This window comes from Epargyreus clarus, unplaced genomic scaffold, assembly GCF_041222505.1.
Source record: "Epargyreus clarus isolate Ecla_fem2 unplaced genomic scaffold, WU_Ecla_fem_2.2 ptg000015l, whole genome shotgun sequence".
In the NCBI taxonomy this organism is placed as follows: Eukaryota; Metazoa; Arthropoda; class Insecta; order Lepidoptera; family Hesperiidae; genus Epargyreus; species Epargyreus clarus.
Genome location: NW_027332223.1, coordinates 1,235,277 through 1,258,777, shown reverse-complemented (window position 1 = coordinate 1,258,777; position 23,501 = coordinate 1,235,277). Strand labels below are relative to the sequence as shown.

The window sequence follows — 23,501 nt, the reverse complement described above, 5'->3', positions numbered from 1 at the left end:
GGCAAAGGGCGAAATTGAAATGTATTTCGGGGATTGCCTGATGGCTTTGGCCAAACCTAGGATAAACCAGTCCTTCCGCGAAGAGACTGTGTATCGGACTTTGACTATAACATCTACACCAAACTTCTAGTCCGCCCTGAAGTTTTTGCGAGCAGGTGTAGTCATACAATTTGATATGGCGATGCGATTCATTTCTATATTCAGAGCGGACTGGCAGTTTTACGCGGACTATACAATACACATAAAACAACAGCACTGCATATAAGTGCATAATGAAGGTAATTACATAATTACTAGGTAGGTTTCGTAACTATGCTCCTTCGTAATTACCTAGTTTAGGTGTTCCCATATATGTTACTATCCTCTTTGATTTAGGGGCTCTTTCACCGACATACCGAGTTATATATGTTAGTTTATCTATAATATTATCTCTTGATAAAAAAATAACGCTCATATAAAAAGCTTTATTAAAAATAAATATCAACAAGGAACTAAAATCATACATGCTTTTTTGTAAGTTCCACGTTAAATTAAGTTTCTGTTTACTTAATCAAATCATCTACGGCCATAAGGATTAAGGCTATTCGGCGGCTGGCGTGATGATTGGGGTAGTCGTGGAGGAACTTGGTTAGGTGCTTGCGAATATCTCCTACTACAAGTGGATAGTGTGCACGCGTAGCTGTGTCGTCGCACTGGTCTAAGCTTAATATTGCCTCTTCCAGGTATCTGGAAATGAAAAAACGAACTTTTTTTTTAGCTTAAAATGTAAATACTTGATAGGTAATTATTGCCTTGCACTTACTCAGATCTCAATCAGGTATTCAGTACCTGAGTGAGTAAGTGAGGTACTGAGTAGGTATTTAGATACTTACTCAGGCACCTACTGACAATAAAATGATAATGGAAACAATTTCTTTAAATTTTAAAACATAGTTGTAGACTAGAGTTGCAGATAGTTTTTGAAATTTAACAGCAAATATTTTCAAGATCTAATAATTAACAATAGATTCTAATTCAAAGATACTAAATTCTGGTCGTAACGATTAAAATCCTAAGGAAGAAATTTCAATCCTAAGGAGTAGTAAAGCGTTTGTGGATGACCTGAGAAGGTCTCTAGTTTTGCGTGATTTGTATATTAAATTGCACCTGCACTTGAGCTGCGTGTCGTGCAGCATGTCGGTGGCGAGCTGCTGCGCGAGCGCGAGGCGCGCGGCGGGGCGCAGGCGGCGCGGCGCGGGCGGGCGGGGCGGCGCCGCGCGGCACGCCGCCGCCACCAGCGCCAGCGAGCCCGCGCCCAGCGCCAGCTCGAACGCGCCGGACACGTCCCCGTCCTCTATGTGCTTCTTGATTAGCGCGCACTGCATCTGGAATCGTACATCGGCAAATGAAAACCCTGTCCCGACCATATTTAAATACCCTAGGTACTTTACTATGTCTATAGCCCTAAATAAATAATTCTCAACGAAATAAAACTCAAATGTATTTTTTTAAATCTGTTAATTAAATAAACCAGAACAGTATGTAACGCTTTCGGAACGGCCAGTCCTGTAAATGTGCGAATGGCTGTTCGAATAATATATTACTTACATACATAATATACCTAATTTACTGAGCAAATAATGACTCACTATCAAGTCTCTAACCGTACAAAAAATGGAACAAATAAATATACATTTATAATCCGCCCCAGACTGCTTGTCCGCTCTCAAGTTGTTGCGAGCAGGTGTAGTCATACATTTTGCTATGGCGACTCGACTCATTTCTATATTCAAAACGGACTAGCAGTTTGGTGCGAACTATACATTAACTAAGTTAACTACACTAAAGTATAATAAAAGTTAAAGTAAATAAATGACTAACCAAGCTATCAATTACAGATGTGTTAGGGTCGGCTGGCTGCTGCGGACTCAAGGGCGCGTAGTCATCGTAGGGTGGTTCCGGGAGCAGCTCACTCTCATAACCGTGACAGTTGTCCGAAGGTGCTGAAGAGCTTAGCTCTTCCGTCAGCTTTTCACGCCAAGTTTTTAATTCCTCCTCCAAAACACTGCAATATTAACAAAGTTATAAAAACTTTTCTGAAAGCAAAAACAGCGTGAAGTGTTATGCTGTTTGCATAGTGTATAAAAACATATTACGACTGCAAAGACCTCAAATTATTGGCTTGTAATTAAGCAATTAAGCATGTTTGTGATTAATTTTATAAAGACACATTAACATCAATTCTACCATGTTCAACACAACACTTACCCTTTTAAACAAGCTCGTAGAATCGTAATGTTTTTCAAGGGATCGGTAGATTCCAGCAAGCTCAGATGTCGTTCCAATAATAGTCGAATATTCTTTGAACTCCTATGTACGGGCTTGAATAATGATGCAGAACCTTCCTCCACTATTGAGATTTAAAAAGCTTAGTTATATAATTTTTTACTATATAAGTAGGTACATGGCTTTTTTAATCGTTTAACAAGATGCTTATACGTAATCGACAAGATACATCGAATTTATTCGTTATACATAGATAGCTTCTAAAATAAACTCGTAGGATTACTGTCCGGAACACATAGGTAAGTATTTGTACTCCACAGAACTCCTGGATACCACGAAAAAGGTCATCCTATGTGTTTTCTGTCAACTTGAAGGTGGTAGAACCCTTTGTGGTTCGACTCAGGCGGCACCACCGCCACACCTATTTCTACCTAATAACAGCAGTGTTAGGCGCTGCTGTGTTCCGTTTTGAAGGGTGTGGTAAGGGAGACATAATTTTCTGAGGCGTTTCAGCTTAGTCGTCAGGGGTAGCGGCGCATCTGTGGCTGACCTCAAGTAGGAATATCTAATCCTATCTGGGGTTGATTACAGATGTCCATGGGCGGCGGTAGCCACTTACCATCAGGTGGACTGCATGCTCGTCTGCTACTCCTATATTATATAAAAAAAAAACTTGTCAGGTAAATTAAATGTATACATAAAATGACTTACGTTCTGTAAAAGAGTCTTCGAGCAGCTTAGTAACGTGCTTGACCAGTCTCCGGTGCGAGCGCTCCACCATCGGCAGGTACGCGTTGGAGACCACCCGGTACAGGCTGCCGCGCACCACGCCCTTCACGCACTCCGCGGTCACTGACGCCACGCGTTCTTTTAAGCCCTAGTTGAAAATAAACATTGTCCTTTAAAGATTGGTTGATATGAAAAGTATTGCTAAAGCTAAACACGATTGATATACTTGCGTTATGTTCATTATGTTCTTGGTTGTGGTCTTATCCTTTAAAGTTCGCCCAAAATCACATTAGTCATTTTGATGATTAACTTATACAATAGACGAAAATTGTTAGACATAATAACATGTATATACGAGTACCTATATCTTATTATTGTATAATAAGTTTAAAGAGTTATAGTTATTTTAAGATCACAAACAGATCTCATAATATCAATATTTAATTTCTACAACTTACATCACTCTGCAAGAAGTTATCTAACGCCATCTTTATCATTTGATCGAGAGATATATCTTGGTTTGTTTCAAGGGCATTAAGAAGGTTCTGCGCAGGAGTATCAGCATCTTCAGTTTCATTATTATTATCGCCGGGAGCTCTAATCTTAACAGTCTCGTTCGTTCTGATAAAATAAAATTAGGTGTGTGTTATAAATAAATAAGTAACAACAAAATTTTTACGCAAACTTTAATGTTTCCAATATTGTACTAAAAGTTGATGGTATGATATTAGACTAAAATTATCGCGGAATTGAGATGTTTTATTTAATAAAAAGATGTTGGTAATTAAAAATATTTAAGTCCCATTTTATGGTAATTAAACATTCGCAAAAAATAAGTCCTAAAATTTGCCTATGTAAATAATATAATTTTTTTATTCGTAACACTCACGATTTTGGTTCATTCTTAGAAACACATTCCGTAGGCTCTGGTACATTATTTTTATTGGGTTTGGAGTTGATTACTTCTTCTTTTATTGACTGGAGTAAACTGTATTGTTCTTGAAATAATTCTGTAAATCAAACGATATAAGTATATTAACACTACTATTTTAAAGTAGAAATGTAGGGATATCAAGCCTCGAATATTATAGGCACTGCATTGCAATTGACAAGGATAGTTACAGCCGTATGAAGATTATAGTAACCTATATAGGAATGTAGTCGACCGTGACATGATGCCACATTCAATTACTTCTAATTTCATAGGACATAAAATACAATTACCGCTTAGTTTATCAACTTTTTGCTCCAGCATGAATAAAGTTTCACCATCCACGAAGCTCTTGCCGATTCCGCTGTCCAGTTTCGTTTCGTCCGTGGACAAATCCGACCCATTGTATTCGGAACACCCATCGATCGAAAACGCACTTGTATGGCGGTTATCACAACTATAACCACAAAAGCGTCCAGTGAAACACTTGAAATTAAACTCTTTGTCGAGCTTGTCCAGGAAACCAGTGGATTTTGACCGAGGCAGATTCCCTTGCATAGTTGCTATTATATTTCACTAAATGCGTGACTGATGTTTATCTTTGTTAATGTTATTTACATCTACCCTCACTAATCCGAAATTAAATTATTGCCATTGAAAAACTAATTATAATGTCTGTGTAATATTTCCTGGGTGTCATACAAATTGTAAAAATATTGGAGCCTTAGTATAATCCCATTTATGAAAATAGGTCACTTTCACACTACATTTTCTGTAGGTCATCATCTCTTGTATTTTGAATTTTGATAGTATGAAAAATAAATACTGTTTTACTGATACGAAATAAATTTGTCTCCTTAAGCCACCTCCTAATAAAGTGTGGAGGGATCTTTTTCCATCAGTGGGACATTAAAAAGAGTTGCAGCCTAATATCTTCTTCATTGTATGATGTAGAAAATATTAAGAATGAGAGATTGTATACTTGTTAGAAATAGAAAAGGTATTATTTCCTACAAATAAAACAATTGCTTGCAAATTTCAATAGGCATTTATTTGCTCATATCTCCCAATACTTCCATTGGGAAACCAGCTTATACAGTATCAGGCAGTACAGTAGATAAACATGGTTAAATGGAATAAGATAAAAAAATTCCGTAGCCGAAGTAAAATACAAAATACTTTCCATTTTATGTTACTCCTTTTATAGTGAATTAATCAAGGATGCAATGTATTTTAAGCAAAGTATGTAATCAAACGTTTTTTATGTTTTCTTTATCGTCGTTCGTGATTTTTGGACAACTAATGAACAGTAATACCTAACTACATATAAAATCGAGACCAAAATAAAAGTTGGAATACTGTCTTCCTGCAGTTCACATAACAAAATTTCGCATAAAATACCATTGCAGCCTGTAACAACGTCATAATAACATGTCAACAAATTGTCTGTCATTCTAACAAAACTTTTACAAATTTAACGAATCAATTATAATTCCAAAGCAAAATAAAAATGAAACAAGTCAATCAACACAACAATCTCAAGCTCCCTTTCATCATTTCCAACCTAGCAGCACTATAATATCAAATTTCGTTATAAAAACGTTTCATAAATACAAAACACTACACTAACATTAAGCCAACGCTTCTGAGGTTCATATTAAGTTAATATTTACAGTTATAACATACAAACATATTTAACAGTAACAAGGATTATCAGCATGATTAGGAATTATTGAAACTCGCAAATATTGTCTACAAATCGGTTCTATACAGCTATCTTTGTAAAGAAAAAGGAATTAACAGTATATGCTATATATTGTATGTATGTATTCTAGTATGTAGTAGTAGTAAGTAGTAGTATGGTGGTTAGTTGTAACTCAGTTCTGAGTAAGTTCAAATATTCAGATCATGTGAACCAGTGGGTTTTTTCATAAAGGCACAGAATATACACTTGTTGTTTTCACTTACTGAAGCTATTCTGCTTACTTGAAATACTTGAACTGCGATCTATGCTCGTATATTCATTGAGGTATTCATATCTATTTTCGAATTTTCGAGACTCGTACGTACATACATACATAATTACAGTTTATGATGAGGGTTGAGAAATATTTCACCGGAAGCCATTTTTAATATAACATAACTAAATTAAGGAGGTAATTATTGTTATTATATTTCCCTACTAATCATTGTCATATGAAGACACAAAAGATAACAGAATGTCATCTTTCAACAAGCTGTATCTAGTGGAATGGCTCATATGTATTAATTCAGCCCTCAACTGTAATACAGATCTTAAGCTCTTTTAAATATTTAATTAATTACCGACTACATTAATAGCATTAATAATTTAATTACTAATTAAAATGCGGTAAATCAAGGCACTTTCTGTAAGAGTTTGAATTTCACAATAAGCAAAACTGAAATTACTATTTGAAATTAAGTGTGTCTAAGAGAATTAAATTACCTGTTTTTAGAAGTTACTATTACTCTAGATAATCCTTTGCTTATGCCTCAGCTATACATAAGATACAATAAATATGAATGAGTGTAACATAATTATATATATGCTTAATAATACTTATATTTTTAGTAGTCATTGACATATAAAATGTGTTATAGTAGTTGTTATCAGGAGATTTAATAACATTTCAGGATAATTTGAATTTGAAATAGTATCATGCAGTCAAACTGCTGGTCTTGGAGAATCCTCTGTTATTATAGTCTCACCCATATAGTGGCTGGGACACCTCATTGATGTTTTTGTAAATAGCTTTATAATAATTTGAATATTTGATGCTTGTCCAGTTAGTGTGAAATGTAACAATATCAGAGATGTAAACATTGGAGGAGTGTGGTCTAACTATTGTCACTGTAATGATTGCTTAAATGGGCAGTTATAGAAAATATGGCACCTTCCATTTTACATTTTAATAGGAAATCTTAGTGATGTACATTGAAAGCACCATCAAATTATATTTTGTCAAACACTTGCTTTGTTCTTTCTTTAAATTGGTCTTACATGATAGCTATCAATTGTTCTCATTGGTCTAGGTCTTATGATATAATTAATAAATCAAGAAAGGTAAATGTATTAAAATCTATTAAGCAAATATGTACTTAAATTATTAACAACAATTATATTGTGTGATTTGTGTGGCAGGGTCTATGTATATTTGTAATTACAATAATTATATATAAACAATATAACTATAATATAACCATAATGTCATAGTGAAATGAAATCAAAATATGTATAATAAGTTGGTAAATACAGGGTGAATTTTTCAAATGGGCCTTCAGGGTTGAATCTGAGGATTAAGATTTTTGATCTCACTAATATATTGTTTATTATGTGTACCAATCATACTATTCTAAAGGGAATACAGCAAAGAAATTACAAGAAAAAAGTATTTTGTTATACATAAAAAATATTACCATTCTTATACCTACAAGTAGGATGAATATTTTGTAAATCACTATATGTTGAAACTTGAAATATATGTATTTAAATATTTAGAACAGTTTACCTGATTATTGTGAAGCATGAATTTATTTTTGGGTCTTTTTATGGCCTATGTAAATGTCAGTACTATATTAATAATAATAATAATCAACAAATTCTTAACATTACAATTTGACACATTAATAATATCTTCATATAATTTGTTCTTGTTTAGCAATTAGCAATTGATAATAATAATTGTAGCATGCACAATATTCAGCAGTCAATTTGGAAATCCCTACAGGAGCTATTGCAACTTAATTTATGTTATAAAGTTGTAGAAAACGCGTGATTTTTGTGAACTTTTAAAGTTTGAAGGAATAATTGTTCTATAGAATTCCTTCAACTCACTTGGTATACGATGCTTTATCCACATAACACAATAGCATATAAATTTATAGAGTATACTCATTCAGGCACTCAAAAGCACTTAACACTAACATCACTGACGTTCACAACACACTGTCGGTACACATAGTCCAATGACGTCACAATCACTTGATGGTCCAGTGTGGCGCGAGGGCGACGGGGCGGTGACGTCACACGGAGCTCTTCACCAGCGCCTCGGTGGCCATCAGCAGCATGCGGAACTGCCGCGTGAGCGCGTGGCCCGGGTTCGCGCCCAGGAACGACACGATTTGTTTCTGCAACTCTCTGATCACGACGGGCAGGTGCTCTCTTGTCACCGGGTTGGTTGTATCCAGGTTCATTATGGCTTCTTCTAGGTACCTGCAATTTGTGTAAAGATATGATAAAAATGAAAAAGTATCTATAATATTGTCTAAAAACTCTCATAGTATAGTTTAACTGGTCAATTCATTACAAGTAATTAATACACTAAAATGAAAGTCAAAGTCAAAGTTCCTATTTTCTAACCACATTTTGTTGTTAAGCAGACTCACATCAAATAAGTTTCACCCTACCTATTAGTAATGTAACAAGCTGTCGATTCAATTGATCAAGCGTTCGATTGAAAACTGATATTAAGGGTCCCAAATTTACAGTGGAGTCCGCGTCAAACTTCTAGTCCGCTCTGAATATAGAAGGGAGTCTAGAAGTTTGGCGTGGATTCTACCAATCAGAACTTAAATTGGCATTTTAGAAACATTTACTACTGTATTTAATAATTAAAAGAGAAATAGAATGTTCACCTATGCTTGAGATGCGTGTCCCGGGCCATGTCTGCGGCGAGCTGCTGCACGAGCGAGAGCAGCACGTGCTGCTTGAGGCGGCACGGCGGCCCGAACACGCGCGCCGGCTCGGCCGCGCGGCACGCCGCCACCACCAGCGCCAGGTCCGACGCCGACAGCGCCAGTTGGAACGCGCCGTTCACGTCGCCGCTCATTATCAGAGACTGGATCTGGCTCACTTGGATCTAGACATAACGTTAGTGGTAAGTACATACTCTTTATCAGAGATTAGATTTGACTCACTTGAATCTAGGCAGTATACAAATATGTGGAAAGTAGTTACTCATTATTAGAGATTGGATCTGGCTCACTTGGATCTAGGTAGTATACAAGTAAGTAGTAAGTGTTTACTCAATATCAGAGATTGGATCTGGCTCACTTGGATCTACAGATCACAAGGCATACATTAATACGTAAAAAAAAGAAGAAATTAGAAATCAGTTATCACTTGCATAAACGACGAAGGAAATCATCGCGAATATACTTGCATAGCTTTTAAAAAAAAGTTGTCAAAGATATGTGTGGTTTGCCAATACGCACTTGACCAATATGGTGGAGTATGGTCTAATCCTTGTCATTCTGACAGGAAACCCGTGCGCAGCAGTGATACAGTAATAGGTTAACGACGAAATTACGTAGTAGGTCATATAGCTTATAATTATGCTATAAATATAGCTACATAAAGCGTTACTTTTAATGTTAAATAAAATATACAATTTCTATATTGATTTAATTTTGCTACACAATCTTTATTATATTAATTCAATACCCTAAAGAATTTATAAATACTTTACAAATAATACTATTTATAATTAAACTACACAACGTCATCTACATTTTGGCTGAAATTTAAAATAAACAATAATTCTAAAAATAAAAACAATAAATATCTTTTATACTTTTAAGAGAAAGGGTAAAGACTCGTGAACGCAAGTTCTCACGGAGTTACGCTGAGATTTCTGAAAAAATTTTATAGCATTAGAAGCGTATCGAAAATTCTTCTTTTTTATTTAAAGGTTTCGAACGTCAGGTACAAATTTAAAACTATAATTCTTAGAAATAATGTGTATCAAATAATTACTAGTTTTAATGCTGAAACCTTATAGTAATGCCTTATGTATTAATTGCTAAGTGATAATAGATATAGACAAATAAATAGATAAAGTATCTCATATTAAAGAATTGGTGATTCGTTATAAGCAAAATTAGTGTGGGTATGTGCGAAAACAGTTCACCATGTCCTAAAGCGGACTATCTTATCTTGTGGGGCCTCTAAATGTAAAAGCTAGTAAAATTAGATCAAATTCCTAAATTAGAGGCCTCATTCTTCTTTCCGCCCCGGGCCTCATTCAACATTTTCATCCGGGGCCTTCTACGAGCTTAGTCAGCCACTGCCACGTCCGTAACAATGTCCTAATAGGAACCCGCGTTGACGACTCTAGTGGCGGTGCGGTCACTATATCGGTTTGACAGGCTGAGGTTCCCGGATTCGATCCCCAGCTCGAAGCAGTCTGGATGTTTGTGATTTGTCTCTGCATAGCATCCAAGATACAGGGAATCCCAGTATGCGGCTGTGAGTGTATAAACTGATTACGTGTAAAGTATACTAAAGTGTACGTGTGTCACCTGTCTGTCGGCGACGGAGGTGGCGGCGGGCGTGGCGGGCGAGTGCGCGCGCGACAGCTGCACCGCGCGCGCCTGCTCGCGCCACCACGACAGCTCCTTCTCCAGCACGCTGACAAAACACACGGGTAAAACACGTTAACGGTTATTTAATGTATATGTGATGTGAACGGCGAGGCAAGCAGTAAAATTGGATAAATTTTGAAGAAAAAAAAGGAAACAGAGAAAATATCAAAGGTATGTGAAGTCTACTAATTCGCACTTTGCTAACACAGTGCACTATGGTGTATTTTTTCATTTTAAGAAAGGAACCATGTGGTGGGACAGAAATAAATTCACGGTGATGTACGGGAATAAATGATGCACTATAGATAATATTAAAGTAGCAAACGAGCAATGCATTCATCACTTGGTATGTGACTAGTATCGTTCATTAGAGTTACATCCTAGTCTAAGTTGAAGTGCCTTAAACAAATTTTAATATTATCTCCCTTACACCAACGTTTTAAACTGGGACACAGAAGAGCTTAACACAACTGTTATTAGACAGAAATAGATGTAGCGATAGTTTGCACCTGTTAGTCTCTAGACAGAGCATGTGTGTTCGTGTGGCAGTGCTTGCATACGCGTTTTATGCACGTGCCTCTGTGACGTGTTTGGTTAACACGTCTGCACGACTTGTGTGTGCGAGAGTGACAGGTGTGTCTTCTTTGTATACATGTTCGTGGCGCACAAATGCACGACCTGTGTGTGCATTGTACACCAAGCTGACCTGTGTTAAGCGTGCACAAGCATGCACGATTGCGCATATATGTCTGCTATGTACCTGTGCGCGACCTCCTTGAGCGCGGCGGTGTACTGCTGCGGCGGCGGCGGCGCGGCGTGCGCGAGCGCCTCCGCGTGCCGCTCGAGCGCCGCGCGGAGAGACGCCGCCGCCGCCGCGCCGCCGCGCTCCGCCGCCGCACGGGCCGCCGCCTCCGTGTTCGCCGCGACTGTGAACATGACATTACATACATTATCTTCTTCTCGAGATAAAAGAGGAATAAGTCGGCGGGTAAGGCACCGACAAGCCTTCGAGAACAATTCCTCGAACTAGACAATTATAGAAAGAAAAATCGACTGCTTAAACATGTAACCGATGTCACTCCTGTAATTTAGACGAGTCCAACGACACTTCACATATTAAAATCAATCAAGTACTTTTCAGCCATTGAGGCTTCAAGACTTGCCAAAGAATGAGACGTACAGCATGCTTGAAATTCATTACCCCCCCTGAATTAAAATAATTAAGTATAGAACTAAACTAGTTATATTACTTTTAATGTTGCTTAATATAATTATTTCTTATGTTCAATGTTATTTATTATAAGATGGAACAGATATTGTCTTACTACCAATAAAATGTTGAAATAATATCAACGAATAAATTTAAGATAAATGCAAAATTTTTCAACAATACCTTGATTATTAACAATTCTACATTCCTATTACTGAATTTCGATTGACTAAAACCAAATCAAATCAAATAGATAAATGGACCGCATCAACTCACACTCCTTGGTGCCGCTCTGGAAGGCGTGGTTGATCTGCTTGAAGATCTGCGCGTGCGCCTTCTCCATGACGGGGAGCACGTGGTCCGCGAGCGCCGCGCGGAACGAGTCGCGCACCAGCTCCGACAGGGACTTCGCCACCGCCACGCTCAGCTTCTCCGCCACGCTCTACACAATGTGTTAAGATAAGTACAATCAATCATACTAGTTATGTCAATCACATCAAAATACTAGAGTCATAATCTATTTAAGTCTGCATCACTTATGTTTTTCCGATATTTTTATGATTACGTAAAACGTCCTGTGTATGTTACTAAACGGCTGTTTCCAGATTATAAAAATAAAATGATAGAATTTGTCTGTAAAGGCTTTACTGTCACACCTATTTTTGTCTTGTAATTATAGTTTTCATTGTATAGTATAATAGCATACATCACTAATATTAATTCATTTAAGTGTGTTTTGGCTTCAAATGTATATGTATATGTGTAATCTCTGCGATAAGAGATACATACAAGTTTTTAATTGTGCAATGATATCAAATTGGATTTTAATTTTTAATCTGGACTTTATTACAAACGATAATTAGCGGCAGTATCCACTTATTATTGCAATGCAAATTTATTACGCGTATTCTAGCGCTGCGCTAGGGCGTTAGCGCTATGGGGTACGCGCCCTATGTGACCGCTCAGTGGGAACTCAGTACAACACAACTTGGCGGTAGAGCACAGCACTAGAATTTTCTTGTAACGCGGCGATAAAATACGCGTTTTTGTTTGGCCAGCTCTTAAAATACGTATGTTTTGGATGTTCACTGCAGGATATAAATTCCCCGTAATTTATTTATTTAATTATACTTTATTGACCAAAACAAAGTTGTGGTACAACAGGCGGACTTAATGCTAAACAGCATTTTCTCCCAGTCAACCTTGAGATTGTGCAGAAATAAATTGAAGGCGGTTCAATAACATAGTAGTAATTGACGACATTCAAACCGCTCCTGCCCTGCGCACCGCTCCCACCCACCTTGCTGGTGGCGAGCTTCTCGATGTTGTCGCGCAGCAGATGGTCGGTGGCGGAGAGCTTGGCGGCCAGCTCGTGCTGCAGCGCGGCGGCCAGCGGCTCCAGCGCGCGCGCCGCGCCCTTGCCCGCCGCCTGCGCCGCGCTCATGCTCGCCGTCTCGCCCACGCGCGCGATGCGCTCCCACCTACACACACGGGGAACGTTATACGGATAACGGCCTGGAAACGAGTTCTTTTAGCTGGAACAATCTTTTATGTGTTGCTATTTAATTGGATGAAGTCGTCCAATTTATTTAAACAAATGTACATTGGACAAAGATATATGGCGAGTGGAATATAATCCGCGCGAAGCTGCTAGTCTGCTCCGAATATAGAAATGAGTCGCGTCACAACAGTAAATTATAGATATCTGCGAGACAAAGAGAGCAGGGGCCCCACAGCACCCGTCCGCTGCTCGCTCTCTTCCACGGTTAGATAGCTGCGTTAATGAGCTCTTACGTTATGGAGTATATGCTAACTAAACCTGCGCGCAATAACTTCAAAGCGGTATAGAAGTTTGGCGCAAACTATACATTTGGTTCACCCACATTAAACCAATTTCCATTCAATACCAACAAAGATGTAGTGAAATACATTAATGCAAGGTGTTCCAAGGTAGTCAAGATTCAATATCGACGTACAAATACGTCAATTTTATGTAGAATTCTTATCCGATGTACAAAATTGAAATAGATTAAGTATTAATAACGAACATACATCAAAAAAGTAAGCTACCCTTTATTTGCTAATTTCATTACTTACAAAATTTCAATATCATTATGCTTTACTTTTATTTTCATAGTCATAGTTTAGGCAGACACAATGGCATGTTAGTAAAGTACTTGATATACCAAAGCGATTCAAACAAACTTTATTTTTTTATATTTAAATTACATAGTGTTTCTAATCAGGGCAAACCATGCTATAAATTAAATTGCTAGGTCTTTTAGGATATAGTATTATTTTACTAAATAAATTAGTTACGTCCTATTTTACATTGTAATTTGTTAACAAAAAGATCCCAAAACTACATATATTTCACAAAAAAAAAAATAACGAAAGTATTGCTTATCTCTTATTTCATGTGTGACCTAAATATTTAGTAAAGTATAAAGAAACCTTCAAAATTGTACTTACCCGTCCGTGAGTGCAGCCTCGATGGCGGCGGTGGTGCGTACGCCGTGGGCGTCTAAGGCCTCGTCCAACAGCTCGCGGGGCGCTTGCACCTCGCTACGCAACGCGCGGATATCGCGCGACTGCTGCGTCAGCAACTCTGCGAATATATGGTTATTATAGCTTTAACTTATACTAGAAGATATCAAAACACTTAGCAGCACCTCATTGTCATGCATCATCTATTTTGCTTTAGCGTACTTAAATAAATGTCGTATTTTGATTTAGGATATATAATAGCATTTTTAACAGACTTAGAAAAGGTCCCATGTATTTTTTGTACTTAATGTGTAAAGTGTTAATTCTTAAATATGTGAAAAAAAGATTTTGTGATTATAAACAGTAAATTGTAAGAGTTATGTGCTGTCTTCTAATATGAAAGATCTTCTGGTTTAAATTTAATTAATACATTAAATACTTAACAGTTTCTATTCAAGACAAAATATCAAATCAAACAGGACCTATGTAAAATCTATATTCTAAATTTTTTATCAAACAATGAACTAATTTACCGGTAAGTTTATCCAACTTCTGTTCAAGAGCCTCGATCCTGCTCTTGGAGACATCCTCGCTGGCGGCGCGCTCCGGCTGCGGCGCGGGCGGGGGGAGCGCGGGCAGCGGGTTGAGCGGGGCGAGCGCGGGCAGGGGGTTGAGCGGGGGGAGCGCGGGCAGGGGGGTCACGGGGGCCACCAGCGGGGGGTTCAGCGGCGCCAGGGGGGTCGCCAGCGGCGCCGGCAGCGCGTTCAACGACTGGTTGCTCGACCTGTCGCTCGACGCCTTGCGCTGGTTCGCTTCCGCGATCTGCTCGATCGATATTTGTGGCCAGGATGTGTCGCTGTCTGGAAGTTATTAATTGTTTGGATAATACAAGAACGTGTAATTCGTTTACAATGCAAAAATTATTAACTGACAGAGATTAAAACCAAAAAGGACATTGCTATTAATTTATTATTCCCGTGTTTACATCTTAATGGACATTTACGTAACAGAAATATTATATATTTACTGGTATGCGTGAGCTTGGCGGGCGGTGGCGGCTTTTCGGGCGATACGAACAGCTCACCCGCGAACAATGGCTCCTCGGCCGCAGCTAGTGGGGCACGCTGCAACACATGGAGAGAGTGGGGTGGAGAAATGAATGCAACTGATTTTAATTGAATATTAATTTTATGATTCATTGAATTAAACCTTAAATGTTACTTGTATGTTTTGTATATATATTTTTTGGTATTTTCCTTCATTGTAAAAAAGTGTTTTTTTTTTAATCTATTCTATGGAATTTTTACTAAAGAACTCTCAGATTTCTAACGCTATATTTCTTCACCGCTATAGTAAGTGATTAATTCCTATACTTACATACATCAGAAATGCGTACCATAGATTTGAACCTCGGATTCTCGTATTAGGTGGCAGAGTTTCACCACCAAGCTATCACAATAGCAAGGTACATATATCGCAATGTTCGCTTACCAGGTCCTTATAGAAGGAGGTCTGCTCGTGCGCCATGATCTGCTGCACCTCGCGGCTGGGGCTGGAGCCGCCCGACGGCGGCTTGCCCTCGCCCGCCGCCGCCGGCGCCGCGCCCGCTGACACTTCCTCGACACCTGGACAAAATGTTATATCTCAATTGTTCTGGATAGCTAAGGAGTTTGTAACGTCTTCAAGGCATTATTGATGGTTAATTTATAATAGTAATATTGCATTTTCATTCGAATAAAAGATTTAAATAATAAGAAAAACTTGAAATACTAATAATAATAATCTGTATTAGTAATTTTATAAAAAAATAACAAGTGTAAAAATTGCATTATTTAAATAATTATTAGGAAAATCTTTTACCGCTGATAGATACGCGTTGTTTAATTCCAACATCTGGAGTAGCAGAGAGAGGAGGGTCATCTTCGTCCCGCTTGCCTGGAGAACTATAAGAGGATAATAATTAATGATAATAAGCGTTTTGCCTATACTCATGTTACGGTATCGCGTTCTCGCACGAAATCTGACGAAAAACGTTCGGTGAGTTATACTCGTACCCTATGTGAAAAGTAATCAAAATAAGATAAAAGAATATCATTAAACAATTGTAGCTAATACCTGAAGGCATCTGGTGTCATGAGGTTGAGCTGCGGCGGTATGGGAGGAGGTGATTCTGGCCGCTGGCTGATCAAACTACCCGGTTGAGTCTGTGAACAAAAATATTCAATAGATAAAAAGAATATCGTCAACTTTAGTTCGATTAAAAATTTGTTTTATGAGCTTTATCTTTTTCTTAAGATATTCCATAAGTGATAAGACGTGTTATAAAAGAATCTGAAAAATATTCTAATTAATGTAGTGACATTTAAGACTGCTGAACAACAATCACTGTCTACATTTATTCTATTATCATTATTTCTATATATCATTATTTCTAAGAAGGCAACCATGCTGCTCTGAAGATTCTTAACTTCCTAACTTCAGTTGAAGTTTGAAGCTTCAAACTCTAATAGAAGATAAAAAGTACTATAATTTATATAGTGTCTAAACTTATACAAATGTCATGTTAAAATGAGTGAAAATAGGAACTGTTGTATGAAGAGCGTTGTACCTGCGACCTCATGAGCAGGTTCTTGAGCTGCTGGCTCTGCTGCTGCAGGATGCTGGACGGCATGGCGGCCGGCGCCGCGTCCTCCGCCGCGCTCGCCTCCAGCGCCAGCTGCTCCATACCTGCGACCCAGAGAGTTCTTTGCTAGTATTATGAATGTCAAATTGGCCATATTTGTTTGCCAGGGAAACCATTGACATCTCTAATGGACATGAACTTTGTATATCTTTAAAGAAGCCATAAATTGACGAATTAACCATACTAAACATTATTATTTTTATAATCAAACATATTTATTAAACCGTACGGGAGTTCTTTGCTAGTATTATGAATGTCATTTTGGTTGTATTTGTTTGCCAGGGAAATCATGGAGATTTCTAATGGGCATGAACTTGGGATATCATTAAAGAAGTCATAAATTAACGAATTAACCATACAAAAATCATCAAACATATGTATTATCTGGTATATTGTATGGTAGGTGTACTTGATTGAACTAGTATGTACTCCTTTAAGTTAGCGTTCTATGGAGAGTTCAGACTCATCTACATAAAATGTTTATAATGACAATTTTATTTCTAACATTGCAAAGAAAATACATGAAAACATGAACGGAGCATACCCAACGGTGAACATTCATGATTGCTTTTAGATATGTGTAATAACCCCAATGTAATTTGATTAGCATCTCATCTGAGGGATGAACTAAATTAGTACACCTCATAATTTATGTTCGCTACCACATCTTACAAAGCAAAACGCGTTACTTAAAACTTCTTTTCAACGTAGAAACGCTAATATTAACTCTGCTGTTATCAGAATCACGAAGGGTTCTAACACCTTATCAGGTACAGTGTATGTACTGGGTGTAGGTCGGGGGTTGAGTACTGTGCAGGGGGTCAGACCGGGCGTGGTGTCGGGCGGCTCGTACAGCAGCTCGCCCTCCTGCAGGCCCTTGGGCTGCACGATGTACAGCCGCAGCCGCACCTGCGCCGCGCCGCCGCCGCCGCACTCCACGCCGCCCTCCTGCGTCAAACACTACACATTGTATACGGTTCTGCTTATTTTATAAAATTTATGACATTTATACCTCTGTGTATTAAGAAAATTTGTAAAAAATATACTGTGTAAAGGAGCAAATTGTGTTAATGCTACATTTTACAAATTATTATTAAATTAATGTATTACCACGTAATGAACATGTAAACATCACATGAGTGTAAATTTATACAAGTCTAATAAGAATATATACTTTTATGGCGTATGGTGCGAACACGAACAACGCGACATGACACGAATATTTTTTTTTCAAAGCTTGCAATATTGACTAGACAAGTAAATGATGTTGATTTTATTTGTATATTTTCATAAATTCATTAGCTTCGCCTTTTTCCAACAGAAAATTAAAGACAGACAAAATAAATAAGCAAATTTTATTTTATACAAGAAAACAAGTGACTTACGTCATGATGCAAGTCAAATTCATCAGGCGAGTCGGCTGAGGTGCCATCGCCTCCGTTCCTGTGGTACGGATCGTCGCAACCCGACTCACATTTTGGTTGGATCTCCTCTACAAATAAAAAAAGTAAACATATTCTACCATCATATACACCACGCATACATCTCTCAAAATAGAAAAGTAACTAACAGAATATGCATAATCTGAGAATTCAGTCATAATTAAAATACATGATCATTTTTTTAAACTGCATATTTCAATTAAGATTATTAAACAATATATTTTATAACTGTTTTAGCAGATCAACTCACCGGCATCAACAATACAGAAGCTCAACACCGGATACGGCAACAAGAACTCCGATATACTCCTGCAATAGGCCGCCGAGTCGTCCGTGTCCCGCGCCATGTGTAACACATACAAGCTCCTCGCCTTAAAGTCCGAGAGCAGCAAGTAGTTGGCACTCGTGTCCAGCATCGCCTTCATGCCGAGCGACGCGTCCGCGCTGAGCGACGGCGAGAACGTGATGCTCTGGAGGCAGTTCCACGACTTGCACGACCACACCTTTATCGATGTGTTGTTCTCGGCGCCCGTCACCGCGTACTTCCAGAATTGGACACTTGAAAAAATTATTTTAATTATAATTTTGACAAAGTATAATCATTCTTTAAGTATGTAATGGTAATCGACGGTCGACCATTATTATATGAATTTATGTTATCAAATTTGACTTACTCCGTATTGTAGTTCTTGTGGTTGTCAAGGAAGAAGAGTGAGCTGAGCGGCTTGCCGCCGTGCGGCTGCCACTTGTGCAGGCAGCGCGGGTTGCTCTCATTGTTCATGTACACCTGATTAAAAAATAACACATTCACACTCTTTATTAGAGTGCACTTTTACTTCTAGGGTTCGACATATCTGTGAAAGTTTGGTCTGACTGATTTCTTTTGCAATTTTTCTTTGTTGAAGAATAAAATGAAACTTTAGAAGTTATGTGAGAAAATTATGGACAACAGGTATTCTTTTATGGAAGATAGGCTATTTGACACTATCGAAAATATACTAAAAATTGTGGTAATTTTATTTGATAATAATGTAACAAAACGTATTTGCATAATTTGTACATATCTCTAGTACAAATTGCTTATTTACCGCAACAAAAGTAGATTTTTTTTTCTATACTTTAGACCCAAATTACAAACTAAATATTTTCAAATTATGTTTTCCCTTAGTGTTCATGAAAACTTTAACAGCAATATTAGTTTTAAATTTCTGTATGAAATTATACCCAAGATTCCAACTTTTACTTATCCAATTTGTATCTCTTTCCTACATGGAAAACTGAAATATTTTAGGTTAAAATCTACCCTGTACGTACTTGGAAGAACATAACGTAACCGTCGGCGGCGGCGGTGGCGAGCGCGGAGCCGTCGGGCGAGAAGGCGGCGGCGAGCAGCGGCGCGGCGTGCTCGGCGGCCGCGCGCGCTCCCCCGCCGGCCAGCGCCGCGCCCGCCGTCAGCGCCGCGCCGCGCGCCGCCAGCGTGCGCACGTTCCACATGCGCGCTGGACACAATAGTGAGCTACGCTTTTTGATCGTGATATATTGCTCTACGGAGGCCTTTTTTTTTAACGAGGGGGGAAACCTTCAAAAGGTACCGTGGGAGCGACACAGGGTTATGTGGGATTTTTACTGCACTAAAACCCCCCCGGTGGCCGTCCTCGGCGCTGCGTAGAGGACTCCGGGATCTCCAACGGAACGCAACCGGAGTCCTCTTGGCGCGTTGCCCCGTCGGGCTCCGCCCAGGTGAGCTTGCCTGCCAGGTGAGCATGCCTAACCTTAGACTAAGGTATTTGGTGTAAGCAGTGAAAGAAGATCCGTATTTACAAGTGAAATTTTGATAAAAATAAAACCATGTATGTAATAGTATCCGACTGAACCTTTTGGCAAAGTGCGATGCTGCCACGCCGGGTACACAAGCACTTCACTGTTGAAAACTTGCACCGCCAAGTAACATTGTAATTTATTTAAACTTTAATAAAATGATCCAAATATATATTTTTTAATTACACTTTTTTTGGAGAGTTTAGGAATAAAGCTCAGTAGATTTTTTTCGATACAAGCGTTTTTATATATCTATATCTTAACTGCAACTTCAATAACAAATATAAATTTCATTACTACTTAGACAAAATTTACAAACAATATCTTCAAATGTCTGAAGCAATATATCCAATACTACTATATTATTTTTATTCTCGTGACTACTTTTATTGTTTATAATTCTACATAACATGTCAACTATTATTTTATCACACATCAACAATTAAATATTTCTCTCACCAATATGCGCATGGGTAGTAAGCAACAATTTGGCTGCATCGTCATCAGTGGCATCATCTTCATCAGGGATGTACGGACACCACACCACACGGTGAGTGGAACCACCCACCCCTGTGTCCTCACGAACCTCCATTACCAGTGTTGTCCTGTAACAATATAAAATATATCATAGTTACCTTGACATTTTCACATTTAGATTACTCTTTTCTGAATAAGAACTGAAATTATAGAATATGTATAGAAAAGATCTATTTCCAAAAATTATCTATATAATGCCAATAGCTAAGACATATTGGTAGGATAGATAGATTGACAACTAAAGATTAAAAGCTAAAAGTTAACATAAAACTAATAGTTCTTTAAATTCAATTTTGCTTAAGACAAGTGTATGCACTTCCATCTCACCTCAAGCCACTGTCTGTGATTTCTATCTCATGTATGTAGAAGTTGCCAAGTTCGTCAATGCATGCCAGCACCACCTGATTCTGGATATGAGCGAATGACAAGTCTTGCACCTGTGTACATAGAAGATTAGATTTAATAGTCATCTGATAATGTATTTAAGAGTGAAGTTTTTACTAGATCTAAATCAAATAAGATTATACAAGTGGCTGTTCATTCACGACTGATAAGGTATGATTACATGTTTGCTGACATTAATAACATAATATTTTGAAAGCAAGTATCAAGCTTGATAGGGACATTGTAAAGTTACACAAAAAAAACCCTCATTCTCTTTAATAAACATATTATTATCTTCAACTGTTCACCCAGTAGCAACAGGCCTCATTCATCTTTGGCACGTCCCACCATGAACAACACCTCTTAATATTTTTTTATCTCCTTTAATCGTGTGATCTGCCCCATGGGCTGAAGTTGGTTATCATGAATTTATGAGAAGGGCTAGTAACCTCACTATCACGTTCGCCCAGTGGTGAATCCTTGTATACTATATGACCCTTATATGTTGTATGATGAGAGTACTCAATTGTTATTCCCTTGGTACCCTCCTTTTCAATCAACACTTATAAGATACATTCCATTACAAAACTTTGCAACAAAAATAAGATATAATTACATAATGCAAACTGAACTCACCTCCCCTTTCATTCCCTTGATGAGCGTGCGCCGGTCTATGTCTGGTTCAGGGTTGTACACAACACGCACCATACCATTCCATGTTCCAGGGTTGGCGGCATTGGGAGCTATAACATAATAATAAAATATGTTAATGCAACAATTTATATTCAATGGAATAATACTCATTAACTGCCGTGTATTGTCGATGTAAGTTATGAAAGGGAGTAGAACCCTTCATAACTTAACATTGATGACATCAGTGCTAAAACTCATTTGAACTTAATAACCACAATAATAAATGTTGCTGAATTCTGATTTGAAGTGTAATTAGGGAGAGACAGTTACATAAGGTATTCCATGTTTCAGGAGCAGCAGTTATCTGTGGCTGATCTTAAGGAGAGATTTAATATTTAGGGTTGATGGTAAGTATCTAAGAGCAACTGTGACTATTTATCATCAGGACTCCACACTTATATACTACTTTAATTTAATAAACAAAGTAATGAAATATAAATTACCCTTGATGGAATAAGCCAAGTATTTCCCACTGATATGCACAGCTAGCAGCTGGCCAGGGTAGAACTTGGGCTCCCAGTTGTAATCCACCAGGCTCTTGAGCTTAACTTTAGAGCTGCCGTGGTTGTGGCTGCCAGCATTGGTGGTTACCACCACATCTGTGGAATACACCTCTGAGCTGCTCACACCATCGCCCTCCGAAAAGGTGCTGGAACATTAAATATACACAATTAAAGGAAATAAAATGTGTTGAATTTAAATGGTGAATTATTTGTGAGGCCCTCTTTACATTTTTGCCATTTTGTAAAAAGAAGGCCTCTCATGAAGCAATCATTTAAGCACTTAGTTATGCTACTGTACAAAATATTTTTCGCCCAAATAATATCTCATAGCTGAAATCTGACAGATGATCTGTTATCCAGTTATTAACAAATTCTATATTTATGGACCAGATGACTCATACATACAATGTAATTCTAGCTTGAGTGCCAAAATGGAAAGTTTCCAAATTAGACCCTAACTAGTAACATTGTGGTCAATTGTTATTTTTTTTTTTATTATATTCTAATTGCCATTTGCTTAGTACAACAAAATTATTGAAATGAATAAATAGACTAAATTGTAAAGCAAACTCATCATCATTTCCAGTTGATAACCGTACAGAACAACGTCTGATGACCCAGCTATAAACATATATAAGGTACATATAAGTAACAAAGCTTTGTAGGAAAAAGAAGAAAAAAGTTGGTCAAGTTTTCTATGCACTAATGTCAACAGGTTATGATGGAACCTACATGATATAATACATCGAAATTTATCAGTATCAACACATAAATTCATAAAATATTTCAAGTAAAGCGTTCTACGGGCAGCGGAACTCTTTTTCCGGCGAAAAGCAAACTAATGGACGAAAAAATGTAATCATGTCACTCACATAGTTTGAGTAGAATTCGTTAGTTTCTGCAGCATCGTTGTTGGTTGCATTTTGAATTTAATCTTTCAAAGCACGCATTAATCACCACACTTTGCGTCAACTTTTCAAAGAGAGAGTAATTATTGCAAAAATTGTCATAAATTTATTGCAAACGCGAAATTCTCTGAAGCCGACCGTCCGACATTAAAGCGTTTTGTATATGCAAAATATCACGTATTAATTATTTATTTTTTAATATAAAAGTTTTCAATTAACAATGAATTGGCAAAAAATTGATAAACAATTTACGCTGAAGTACACAAAAGAAAAAATATCATCCAAGTAACTGTTTTTCATTCTTTAATTTAATGACGAAATATTATGCTTCATGAATAACAAAACGTGTAATTGTTTTGTTTTTTTACAAACCACTTATTTTACATCTTTGATTATAATAAATCATCATCCTATAGGGTTCGTACACAAAACTGCGATGCGACGTCGCATCGCAAAAATCTGCGAGCTCCCTCGACGCATCGCAAGAACTTGCGAATTGATTCGCATCGCACAGTGGTTGTTGTTGT

At 37.7% G+C, this 23,501-nt stretch overlaps 2 protein-coding genes across 5 annotated transcripts; both read right to left on the bottom strand.

The window, feature by feature from the left end:
• Window positions 1-449: 449 nt before the first annotated feature.
• LOC140748268 (enhancer of mRNA-decapping protein 4) lies at window positions 450-4,548 on the bottom strand. The gene is made up of 8 exons (XM_073081049.1): window positions 4,219-4,548; window positions 3,884-4,004; window positions 3,453-3,615; window positions 2,977-3,142; window positions 2,248-2,389; window positions 1,861-2,044; window positions 1,147-1,364; window positions 450-726 (listed from the first exon to the last, which is right to left on the bottom strand). Exons 1-8 carry the CDS (start codon window positions 4,481-4,483, stop codon window positions 543-545), a joined length of 1,443 nt encoding a protein of 480 aa, XP_072937150.1. The 5' UTR covers window positions 4,484-4,548; the 3' UTR covers window positions 450-542.
• Window positions 4,549-4,954: 406 nt separating this feature from the next.
• Ge-1 (Enhancer of mRNA-decapping protein 4 homolog Ge-1) lies at window positions 4,955-23,123 on the bottom strand. 4 transcript variants are annotated; one of them, XM_073080236.1, is made up of 24 exons: window positions 22,939-23,123; window positions 22,007-22,212; window positions 21,507-21,613; window positions 20,814-20,923; window positions 20,409-20,554; window positions 19,446-19,630; window positions 18,806-18,918; window positions 18,382-18,689; window positions 18,075-18,181; window positions 17,517-17,649; window positions 16,615-16,733; window positions 16,122-16,210; window positions 15,867-15,949; window positions 15,498-15,631; window positions 15,034-15,130; window positions 14,540-14,866; window positions 13,992-14,127; window positions 12,820-13,000; window positions 11,796-11,961; window positions 11,070-11,235; window positions 10,247-10,355; window positions 9,520-9,579; window positions 8,582-8,805; window positions 4,955-8,159 (listed from the first exon to the last, which is right to left on the bottom strand). In XM_073080236.1, exons 1-24 carry the CDS (start codon window positions 22,986-22,988, stop codon window positions 7,970-7,972), a joined length of 3,546 nt encoding a protein of 1,181 aa, XP_072936337.1. In that variant the 5' UTR covers window positions 22,989-23,123; the 3' UTR covers window positions 4,955-7,969. The 4 variants fall into 4 exon arrangements, with proteins under 4 accessions (XP_072936337.1, XP_072936338.1, XP_072936339.1 ...); XM_073080237.1 differs by having other exon boundaries at window positions 17,517-17,637; XM_073080238.1 differs by lacking the exon at window positions 9,520-9,579.
• Window positions 23,124-23,501: the final 378 nt, after the last annotated feature.

What these genes read in the sequence shown, in the direction of transcription:
- LOC140748268 (XM_073081049.1), bottom strand. Translation starts at nt 4,483, where the DNA reads ATGCAAGGGAATCTGCCTCGGTCAAAATCCACTGGTTTCCTGGACAAG. An exon ending in ATAACTTCTTGCAGAGTGAT is followed by an intron (nt 3,143 to 3,452) that starts GTAAGTTGTAGA and finishes ATTTTCAACTAG; the next exon opens with GGCTTAAAAGAACGCGTGGC. An exon ending in CGAAGACTCTTTTACAGAAC is followed by an intron (nt 2,390 to 2,976) that starts GTAAGTCATTTT and finishes AAATCTCAATAG; the next exon opens with TGGAGGAAGGTTCTGCATCA.
- Ge-1 (XM_073080236.1), bottom strand. Translation starts at nt 22,988, where the DNA reads ATGCAACCAACAACGATGCTGCAGAAACTAACGAATTCTACTCAAACT. An exon ending in TCAAGGGAATGAAAGGGGAG is followed by an intron (nt 20,924 to 21,506) that starts GTGAGTTCAGTT and finishes CTATGTACACAG; the next exon opens with GTGCAAGACTTGTCATTCGC. An exon ending in CCTCCTTCTATAAGGACCTG is followed by an intron (nt 15,131 to 15,497) that starts GTAAGCGAACAT and finishes CATGTGTTGCAG; the next exon opens with CGTGCCCCACTAGCTGCGGC.